At 45.1% G+C, this 11,939-nt stretch overlaps 1 protein-coding gene across 1 annotated transcript; it reads right to left on the reverse strand.

Moving 5' to 3' along the window:
* Positions 1 to 202: 202 nt before the first annotated feature.
* On the reverse strand, positions 203 to 5,924 carry LOC148102333 (spatacsin-like). Its single transcript, XM_087844234.1, has 5 exons — positions 5,797 to 5,924; positions 3,070 to 3,189; positions 2,298 to 2,466; positions 2,127 to 2,203; positions 203 to 2,046 (listed from the first exon to the last, which is right to left on the reverse strand). The coding sequence occupies exons 2-5, from the start codon at positions 3,151 to 3,153 to the stop codon at positions 1,771 to 1,773; spliced, it is 606 nt and encodes a 201-aa protein (XP_087700360.1). The 5' UTR covers positions 3,154 to 3,189; positions 5,797 to 5,924; the 3' UTR covers positions 203 to 1,770.
* Positions 5,925 to 11,939: the final 6,015 nt, after the last annotated feature.

Raw genomic sequence — 11,939 nt, forward strand, 5'->3', positions numbered from 1 at the left:
AAGCCGTGATAAAAAGTAATGGAATTGCGATGCTGGTGAACAACTACATTTTTTCAGCTTCATTGTTATGTTTAAAAGTTGGTGCAAGAGTTGTAGGTTATAATGGCCACTGAGCCAATGAGGCCAAACTCAAGGAAGTCCAACCAAAATTAATGAAATATTCAGTTGCAGAAAATTCCATAATTTGCCTTTTTTGGGGGGTTGGAATATGTTCAAAAGCTAGATTTCTGCATTCTGTCACACACACACACACACACACACACACACACACACACACACACACACACACACACACACACAGCTACATAAATGGCTCTAAGTGCATTCATGTGTTGAATAAATAAAGATTACATGTTAATGTTTTGTCAGTACCCTTATTTCATTGTGTTACATTTCACCCCAGGATATGTTTCAACTAACCCAGACTATGGGGTTAATTGTAACATTTCACTCTTTGTGTTTGAGACCATACCATGCAATGGGTAATTGTGCTGCAGAGAAAATAGCTGCACTATTTAATAGCAGAGACGTGTAAATACTTTGCATTACATTTTGAATCTACTACCTTATAAGAGCTCCAATTTACATATATATGTCCTATCACCTTAACTCTCCACTCAAAGACGAGTATCTGTGACAGTGTATAAACCAGGGGTCGGCAACCTGCGGCTCCGGAGCCGCATGCGGCTCTTTAGTCCTTATATTGCGGCTCCGGGTGGTTTGGGAAAATAAATTAAAGTATTTAGCTGAAGTGTATTTTATTTATGTTAGTTCTTTTTTAACTTGTAGTTCTAAATTGGAAGATTATTGTGATATTGAAATATAAAAATACAATTATATTCTTTTATTTTTTTCATTGCTCAAAATAAGCGTCACACTCGCGGAAGCCGGTGTACCCGCCAAAACGCCGTGCATTTATCGAGACTTTATCGGTAGGCCAATTGTGGACTTTCGGATCCACATAATGTCAGCAGCTGTTCTCCACCGTGAACTATGTTAAAAACAAACACGCTCACGCCTCACAGACGACAGCTTACAGTCCTGTAAAGATGAAAGTGACTTCGTACAGCCTGATCTGCAGACGCTGTGCGCAGAGGTTCAGGAGCAGAAGTCCCGTTGTAAACATATCACGGCAGACCCGACGATGTTTGCATGAACACGCTTTTCACACACGGTTGCTGACGCATACAGCTGGCTGTAGCTTTGCAGCTCACAGCCCGACACACACCAACACAACAGCATAGATCGCACAGACGTTAAGGTGGCGAGGCGTGATGGTGCGTCCGCCTCCCCTGCAGCGGCGCTGCAGACCACGCCCCGCCACACACATTAACCAGGTAAAATACATATTTAGGCAGAATTTTGCAAATATCTACTTTTCATTTTTTAGCAGCAAAGTGCTTTTTTTCCAATGATTTTCAGGTCAGGTCAAGGCTCCAAAAGCCGATGGTGGCAGAGGAGGCTGTAATGAAAACACTGTGTTTATGCTGCTGGAGCATTTTTAGTTGAGTGTAGTGAAAGTCTGCAAGATGTGTGAGTGAAAGTCGAGGATTTATCTGAACACGGACGCGCTGGAGTTACAGGAAAAACCCAAAGTAGTTGAAAGAGCAAGTTTAATGTTAACTTTGTTTCTACACTTTGTGCTTATTTAACCACCGATGAGCTTTTGAGGCAGAAAACTACATCCTGGTCACCCAGTGAGAAAGAAATCATCCATCATTCTTCTACTAACACATTCTGTACATCCACAGTGTTTCCTGTCGTTGGCGGTTATTGATCACGCTGACGCTGCGGCCAGGTAACGATCAGCTGCCCAGCCTGTCGCTCAGGTAGCTCGACGTCTTGGCGTCCTGCAGCAGCATCTTGGTGATGTCGTGCAGGTTCTGCTGGTACGCCAGCCTGTAGCGGCTGTACACGTCGTCGCAGTAAGTCAGCAGGTCGCAGGTTGATGATGCGCAGGTCTGATCCCTGATTCAGGAAGTGGAGCTGAAGAGCGACCAGCTTGGCTGTGTGGATGCAGCGAGTCGCCTGACGCACGCACGAATCCTGACACACACACACACACACACACACACAGTCAGGACGTTAAAGACAGGAACAGGAAGCTGTGGGAGGAGCTCGGGTACCTTGGAGAAGCTCTCCGCCGCGTCCTTCAGCAGACCCAGCACTTTGACCAATGAGCTCTTCAGCTCCGGCGTGATGACTGAAACACAGGAAGTGAGATGGGATCAGACCAGAGGAAAGAACCAATCGTGGAGGCTTTGGTGAGTTTTGGGCGTCGGCGGGCGCTCGCTCACCCCAGGCCTGAGACTCGATCATCTTCAGCTGCGTCCTGGCGGCTATTTCGTGGTTTTCTCCGATCTCCCTCCTCATGGTGAAGCACAGGGCCACCATTTTGTACTTCTCGCTGTCTGCGGGGAGGCAGCGCTTTATGTAGTCCAGCAGAGCCGACTTCAGACCGGAGCTCTGCAGCGAGAGCGAGCGTGAGTTTACTCGCCTTATGGACACGCTGCAGGATGTTTCCCCATCCAGCAGCTCTCTGCAGTCCTGTTTCTCTCTCACGTCTCACAATCAGGCAGAATCATCAGTAATTAGTTATCATAGACACATTTCTACTCTTTCCTCACCGCCCTCACGGTGAGGCCCAGTCAGGGTCGTCTGTGAAGCTTCTCATCCCGCTCATCGCAGTCTGAGGAGCCCGGAGAGAACAAGCGTCCGGACTTCTTTAAGTTTCCACAGGGATTAAATCTGGGACGGTTTCTCTGTCCAGCTTCTCGGATGAAGCGTCTCCAAGGAAACTTAAAGTCCGGACGCTTTTCTTCCCAAGGTCCTTAAACCAGTGAGGGTTGAGAACCAATCAGAGCACAGGAACAGCTCTTACTAAAGTCATCAATGAGCTGAAGCTCAGCAGATTCAGCTGCACTTCTTCTTGATCTCTGCTGATTTTAATCCTTCGTTGGTTTAACAGGTCAAGCTCTTGATTGGCTCTCACTCGTGTGCAGACTCGTCTCAGCAGCAAATCTGTGTGTGTGTGTGTGTGTGTGTGTGTGTGTGTGTGTGTGTGTTGACCTGTCCTCTGTCTGTGTCCACCTTCTTCCTCAGCAGCATCTCGAAGCAGTGGTTCTGATGCAGCAGATCGAAGACGTACGTCATCTCGTTATACCTGCCGATACCTGTCAGCAGACGGACCTGCACACACACACACACACACACACACACACACACACACACACACACACACACACACAGGAAAACGTTTACCTTTTTTCGTCTGTAATCCAACTTTGAACCAAGTAACTGAGTAGAAACTATCCACGACATGTACACACCGGGACGCTACGACGCAGTAATTAACCCTTTAAAGCCGGTCAGAGCTGCACGCTCTGTTTTGCTTAACTATTTTTAAATCCCGGTAGCTCTGCAATAATTTTTTTTGCATATGAAACCGGAGGAGTTGTTCTTACATCTTATGCCATCAGCTTGTCCTCGGTCACAGTTTCCTTCCACATATAGCTTTGCAAAAACTGCATAAAAAGCACTTGCAGCAACAAAAACATAATATTCCAGAAACACGCTTTGTCGATCCGATCAGCTGTTCATAACACTTCCTACGTTGGATTAGACGTCAGCGCGAACTATCGCATGTCCTCCATGACCTGCCCGAAACCGGAAGTGACGTCATTTTCGCGGAAATGTAGTTTTTTACCATCAGGGCCTCATGAGCCTATACTGGTGTTTTTAAAAGTTATGTTTGACTTTATGACTTTCTGTGTCGTTTCTGGGATGCTTAGGACTCATATTGCACTGCTGGAAATAGTTTATTTTGATGCATATGCTGCTTTTTTGCAAATTTGCATCATAATATTTATTTTCATTTTTCCTGCAGTGTATAAAAATTGGTGTATTTCAAAAATAAAACTATGAAGACACTCAAAATAAATTTCCTGTGGTGGGAAACTATTTTGTGCAACTTTTTTGTATTTACAGTTTTGAGGGATAAGCCTCTTAAATTTCTCTAACTACAAATATATGTTAAAAAACAAAAACGATTTTCAATTTTTTTGTAGTTTATTGCACTTTCTTGCAATTTATGTAATTACTATGCACTTAATGCAGACATATTATTAAAATTTAGGCTGTAATGGTTGTATTGATGTATAGCAACTTGAAATGCTCCCAAAAATGGCTCCACAGCATGTAAACATATAATATAAGCTCTGGCGGACTTGGTTCTATGGCAGGTCTTAAAGGGTTAAATCCACTAAATAAACGAAGACGAGCTCCACCGTCGCTGCTGGAGGCTGGAGAGGTGGCGGTGCAGCCAGGTGAGGGTGGGCGGAGCTCCATGAACCTCTGGACTGCTTCGTTTTTTATTTTCACTTTATAAGCACCAAAAATGATTCGGTTAGTTTTAGGAAAAGAATTCAGTTCGACTGAAACGCACACCAGCAGAGACACGTGGAGACTCAGTCCATCATTCATCTTCAGAACCCCCCCTGGAGGAGCGCAGGAGGTGTCTGATCAGAGGGAGATCTGGACTTTGACTGTAGTTCAACCTGCTGACTCAGCTCGGCTTCAACCTTCGTGGTTTTTTAAAGTTTTGCTGCTAAAACCGCTTTTTTCCACCATCGGAAATGTAATTAGCAGAGCCGCTCAGCAGCTCAGCGCTCGCCAATTAAGAGCATCTGCTGTGGCTGATGGCATCGCTCAGCATGCGATGTTTTCCTGTAATGTTGTTAGAAACTCCGGAGGTTCAGCAGCCAAAACAGGCCGACAGCGGAGGAGTTTGTGAGGCACGCGGGAAATAACTGGGAAAGATGATTTATTCTTCAGCTTCAGACGCAGGAAGAGCGCGGAGCGGGAGAGGAGAAGGAAGCAGAAACAAACCGACTTCCTGTCCACGTACAGAGCAGCGAGAGGCGAAGAGGGCGGGCTCAGCGTCTCATCGGGCGTGGAACTCCAACATTTTTAGGCGCCGATATATTAGCAGCCTTTCAGACTCATCCACCATGAGATGGCACGTTTGTGTCTGTTGGGTCACGTCGTCAATGTGAGAACTCGGACGCATTCAAACCGTCGAGCGTTATAAGAAACAAGGAGGATCATGCAAAGCTAGAGCAGGATGCTCCCACATTTCCTGTCCACAGATGTCACAGCGACTGGTTTCAGGAGATGAACTTTGACGGTTAATCAGAAGCTCCATCGTGCAGCACAGACGTGTTAAAGAGGAGAACTCGTTTCAAACTGACAAAACTTCCTTTCATCTTTTCTTCCTTTTTAACTTCCTCCTCAAAATCTTCAGAGAGGAGATTTTAAAAGGAGGCGGTGGGATTAATGGCTCGCCCTCGAGCTGCTCCTGAAGGAAGAGCGTACGTCTGCACCTCCTGCTGGGCAGCGACATTTAGGAGGAGGCGGAGGCGAGGGGGAGGCGAGGGGTTCAAACAGCCACACCTCTGGATTTGAGCTGAATCAGGTCAAATAAAGATGAGAAACTTCCTCATTACTGACGACTCCTCAAAGAACATCAGGTCGTTTTAAAACCTTCAGCTGACAAAGAACCGTCGGGATGTAAGGACCGTTCCTCCTCATCGTTTAGAATAGAGATAAACCCGCCCCTCCCTCCCACCTGAGCCCCTCCCACCTGAGCCCCTCTCCGTACCTTAACTTTGCAGCCTCAAACGAACCTTTTCTGTTAAACTGTGTTAGAAGCTGAGGCCTCGTCCCTGTGTGCACCTGTGTGATACAACACTGTCACCTTTGCTGCTGTAATGACCTGCGGTGACCCCGTGACCTTACCTTTGTATCCCTGCTCGGCCTCTCGCAGGTCGATCTTGGTGATGGGTTTGAAGTCGGCGTCCCACAGTCGGATGCAGCCGTCTCTGCCGCCCGTGGCGAAGCCCTCCTCGCAGGAATACATGCTGAAGATGCCGGCCTGAGAACACACACACATCCACACAATGAAGCAACGATGGACGCGCGTCAGGCAGACGTGCAGACGAGCGTCACGCTGCAGAGGTGAGACTCACGCTGTGGGCGGACTGGACCGTTCGGATCAGGTTGAGTCCCTTCCAGACGTAAATGTCTCCGTTAAGCGCCCCAGAGTACGTGATGTCATCTTTAGCCGAGGCCACACACAAGATGGTCTGCAGGTCGCCCGTCTTCCCGAAAATCCCCCGCTTTGGCGTGAGAGCGTTACCGCACAGGGACCAGAACTGCGAACACAAACGGAGGCGGTCAGGAAGGAGACGGGGAGACACCTTCTTACTGTTCGAGGCCAGATCTGCGTCCTAGACTGTATATTAACGATGGACATAGTTTCAAAAGCACATGTAAAGAGTGAGGGGAGGGGCTAACTGAAAGACCAACGGGCACCAGAAGTGTCAATCACACAGTAGCCCCGCCCTTTTCCTTCTTTCTGACTCTAATTTAACCCTTTAAAGCCGGTCAGAGCAGCACGCTCCGTTTTGTGTAACTACTTTTAAATCCCGGTAGCTCTGCAACCACGTGAGTATATTATATATATATAAATATTGAAATTAAGTGAATGTCTCTATTTAAAAACAAAAACAAAAAACAACTCATGATGTGATATTATAGGATATCAGAAATCTGTTCACTGTTTTTATTACAAATTATATCAGTAAAGAAGCAACTAAATATTAACTGATAATTTATGGCAAAGGGGTGGGATTAAATAAGTGTTTACTTCCCTTTCAACATGTAAATTAATAATTTTTTTTGTATGTAATTTGTACAGTATTTTTTCTTTCTTATTTTCTTTTCTAAATGTACTTGTATATTGTTCACATGTTGAAATAAATTACCAATCAATCAATCAATCAAATATGTTGATGTGCACGATGGGTGCTGTATTATTCAGCCGACCTTCACCATCCTGTCCATTGGCGCTGAATGCGAGGCAGGCGATGCCGTGTGTGTGTCCGTCACGCAGCAGTGACACGCTCTGGGCGGTGAAGGTGTCCCACACACACACATACGGATCCTTGCCCACCTGACCCGTCGCCACCAGGGAGCGCTCCGGGTGCAGCGCCAGGCTGAAGGGAGGAAAGAGGCGGAGACGTTAGAAAGACAAAGGACGGAGGGGAGGAGACAGGTAATAACACAGTCGACCAATCAGAGAACATGTGGCTATAAGGTATACGTGTAAAGGAGCACTCAAAACTTTACTCAGGCAAACAAAGAGCTGCTTTAAAACTGCAACACACGAACATCACAGCAGCGACTGTGGCAGCGTTTTTACATCATTTTAAAGATTTAATGTTGGAACCGATTCGTCACTCGCAGCTTTATGGGATGGATTTGGCATCACACAGAAAGCTGAGGTTCATGTGTTAGAAGTGATGAATCATCACATATATATCACATCACATATCGGGATCGCGTTACTAACGAGGAAGCCGCTCCACGTCCAAGTCACCAAGCGCCGGTTCAGATTCACCGCTCACATCCTTCGGCTACCGGACCCGAGACCCGCCCGTGTCGCGGTTCTGTGGAACCCGAGGAATGGAAAGAGACGGCGAGGAAGACCCAAAATAACGTGGAGGAGTACGTTCCTTGAAGATTTACGCTCGGCCAAACTGTCATGGGATGAAGCAGCAACTCGCGATGGACCGAGTTCGATGGCGTTCTCTTGTCGCCCGATGCGCCGATCGGATCGTTCTTCGTCTCCCTTTCAGAGGGTCAATGTTCTCCTTTGCAGACAGCGCTATAAATACACCTGCTGCTTTAACGGCATCATTATCAGCACACACACACACACGCACACACACACACAGTCTCATGCTCTGTTATTGTTGTAAAGGTCGTGTTTCATGACCTTCGCTGAGTCTCCTCACTGTGACCTCACAGACAGGTTATTTTCTGTCTCCTGTTGGACAGTTTTGTCCGTCCTCTCAGATCCGGCGTGTGACACTCATGGATCCATTTTGCTGCTGCTGTCGGCCAATCAGCACAGTGAGGCGGGCTGGGATGGAGACGGCACGCGATCCCACAGGAGCTGGAAAACATGGCTGGATAAATGTGGGAACACCGTCCTTATCCTGCTGTCAGTCAGAGGAAAACTGGATTTCTGAGGGGAGGCTTGTTTCAGTCTGATAAAAAGAAGGCTTATTTTGAACTGTGATGGTAAGATAGAGCTGAACATGAGCACAATATTTGTTTCAGCTGTAAAAGTTGAACATTTAATTGTTGACGCTCCTTTTTACTCAGCCTCAGCTCCCGGGGTCGACTGGGTCAAAATAAACTGTTCCCGTTTTTTACATTTTTATGAAATCAGGATGTTATTGTGTCTCCATGTGCTGGTTCAGAGGATAAACACGAGCATCTGGAGGAACAGCAATAATAATAATAATACGAACAGATTTACTCACAATGGCTGATGTTCAACCAGTACGCTCACTGCACTGTGGCTTAACCTGAGACCTGTGTGTGTGTGTCTGTGTGTGTGTGTCTGTGTGTGTGTGTGTGTAGTTCGGAAAGGTCAGTGCATGCAGAGGTGTGTGACACACGGAGCAGCCGTGTATGAAATAATAGAAGCAGAAATAGAACAGGTGCGTCGGCCACGAAGCTCCATTGATTTCAAAGATGGTATCTCTCTCCACACACACACACACACACACACACACACGCACACACGCACACACACAAGCTCAGACGTTCCTTCTCAACCTGCCAGCCAATGAGCCTGCAAGCTGCTGCGGTTGCTATAACAACCGTATTGCCAAGGGCAGGGAAGCTGAGGTCTGAGCATGACAACTGTGGAGCCAAGGTCACACACACACACACACCTGAACATCCGTCTCTACTGGATGATACCCGACAACTTCCAGACGTCTTCTTCTTTGGTTTTTTGTCGTATTTATACTCAACTCTTTATCTCACTGACATTTGATAAAACCAAGTGTGTGAGACTGTGTGTGTGTGTACAGCTACTGAGTTTATACTCAGTAGAAAGGAATTCTCTCTCACATCCTTTCACACCCATGTGTCTGAACAGAAGGTCAAAGAAGGCTGTTATGGGCCGGATGACTAATTTACAAAGTATTAGAGAAAAGCAGGCTGGTCTAAACATAAGAAAATCACAAATGTGCAGCACTCACAGACATGTTTAATGTTTTGTATTTTCTTCTATTTAATCTCAAAAAGCTCCTAAAACAGTCAGTGATCACTGTTGACCTCCCTCGGCTTTTATTACCGCTAATCATTTATTTATTCTCAGTTTTTAAAACCTTAGGATGTAACTACAGCCCAGCCCATGCAGCAGTATATGAATGACTAACCTCGTATTGTGGATGGATTATCTCAGTTGTTCTCCTGGCTGAAGTTTGGTCCTTTTACAGCATCCTGCCATGCGATTACATTTGTTCCTGACCACCGAGAACACTCACATGAACTTTTATCGAGTGGGAAAAAAGTTAGCTTGTTTATATTATGCTAACATAGCTGTGTCGCTAGCGGTCACGTAGCACATCATTATATACCAGCTAGCCAAACTTCAGTAACCCTACAAACGTCACTGCTGTTTAGTTTTCGGTCTTCATTTATGTTGGAAGTGATAACAGAGCTGTACGTTTGAATTTGTTTCCAAAACCCCGCAGTCAGGACATGCTATATTGTATTTAGATAGAAGCTAGCGAGCTAACTTCCTGCTAACTTCTAACTCCGTTAAATGTCATAAATTCCGTTTTCATGGATGCCTAGATGTTAAACTCAGTTGTAACACCTGGTAGAGCAGAACGCTGATTTTATTAAAGATGAAAGACTTTAGACAGTTTTTCAACTCTCAGTAATGCCATAGTGATGTTTGATATATGGACCTGCAGCGGAGTTTAGACCAAACACGGCTAGTGACGTCAGACTTAACGACCGGATTGCACCAGCAGCATCTGCTCTTATATAACTATCATTAGCTTACAGCTTTAAGTGTTTAAGGTATGTGCTAACTAAAAATAAAGACAAGATGATAGTTTATTAAATGTTAATGAAATCTGCAGATTGTTTCGGTGAAGTTTAATAAACTCCTTGCTATCTAAAATATAACAAGACACCGGAGTAAATTCTCAACACTTCTGATAATCAGCTGTCTGCTTGACGTTTAATCAGCTGTGTAAAAACTATAATTTAATCTCAGCCAAACCGATTTACTCAGGAACAAATAAATACCAAAAAAAAAGGCCAAACAATAACATTTTGAAGTTATCTAAGTGACTTATATATCATGTTCAACCTGAGTAGTGAAAGTCCGGTGTTCTCATGGCTCTAGTTAGCCTAGCCCCCGGCTAGCTATCGAGCTAGTGGGTAACAGACGTCTCCGAAAACGTCGGAGCGCTTTTGAAAATGTGTCTTGATAAACTGAGCAGATATTTGAGGTTTACACAGCTACATTCTCGCCTGAAAATATGTTAAACGTTTATTTTGTGACCCAGAAAGAATAATAAGAGTAATATTAAAACTAACTAGCTGCTGCCATTGTTGGAAACTACGCTGGGCCGCGCTATGAATTCTGGGACACAGCTTCTTCTTCTTCTTCGGGTTTTAACGGCAGCTGGCATCCTTGTACATGCAGTGCTGCCATCTTCTGTTTCAGTCCGTTATTACACTCTTAAATCCTACTACTTATTCCTGCGTCTTTTGTGATCTTACAAAGCTTCAAACGACGCGTCGACTATTAAATCAGTCGTCGACGATTTTGATAGTCGACGTAATCGTGACTAGTCGACTAATCGTGGCAGCCCTAGAGCAGAGTGATGCTCCTCCTCTTCTCTAATAACTCATCCTTCTATCATCTCATCCTTGTGTTCTTCATCTCTTTTCACGCTCCCTCGCTCACACGTCTCCATTGACTTAACGACTTTCAGAGGACTCGGTCCTCACAGTGTGACTTCATTAACAGATTTATGGCCTCACAACATGAGTAACACAAGCCCACACACTCGAGCACTTTGTGGTTATTTATAGCAGCTGCACTGATTTGCTGCTAATAATAGCCTGAGTGTGCAGCCCTGATAATGTGATTAATAAATGATTCCCCTGCAGAGAGCGTGTGTCTAAATGTTTGGCACAAGAAAAAGCTGCAAGTAAACGAACGGATGTTTTATTTCTGCACAAATATTTAATGCTGTTAATGAGCAGATTCATGCTTTAAAGGCTCTGTGAGCAACAGCAATTTTTTTACAATAATTTGAGCTTTTCCATACATATTATGGGAAATTAAAAGCCTTTTATATGTTTCATGGAATATTACAAAAATCAGACTTGGATAAAATATGTGTGCTGTATCTATCCCACTGAAGCCGGGTGGCTGCTGTCTGCAGGAAGCCTGGCCGCGAAGGCGTGTCTGAGGAAACAGCAGGGTTGGTTGGTTTGTTGCTCTTACACAGGCGCACACACCTCAAACATCAGCCCTGACCGCACCGTCATTCATTCACTGTTACACTAACAAACAGGGTCGCCTCTTTCCTGTCCAGAGGTTTACAGATGTGGGTGAAAGGCGGCGACGTTCTGCAGAAAAACAAACGAATCCCTCATGAAAGCCAACTCTCTGATATGGAGGCTCACCTGCGCCGGAATAGTCATTTATTCTTTTTAATGAGAATATTTTGTGTTTTTATTCATTTTGAGTTCATTTTATATTAAATATTGAAGTTAAATGGGACAACAGCTGTAAAGGATTTACATTAGTGTGTATTGTGATGTTTGATTGGCTCATCTGTGTGTGGCGAGGACACGGTGAGAGCGCTGTGAGAACGCTGTTCACGTGAACGCTGTGGTCATATGTTCAGCTTCATAATTATTCTATAAGCGCAGTAACAAACTCTCCGACAGGCTCAGAGCATACGGCACTTTCTTTGGTCTGATTTTGAAAGTTGTTACATTTTCATCTCTTCAGACGACGTCGACCAAAGAAAATAAAATCGTTA

Source organism: Neolamprologus brichardi, chromosome 7 (assembly GCF_056152115.1).
Source record: "Neolamprologus brichardi isolate AB-2024 chromosome 7, ASM5615211v1, whole genome shotgun sequence".
Taxonomy (NCBI): Eukaryota; Metazoa; Chordata; class Actinopteri; order Cichliformes; family Cichlidae; genus Neolamprologus; species Neolamprologus brichardi.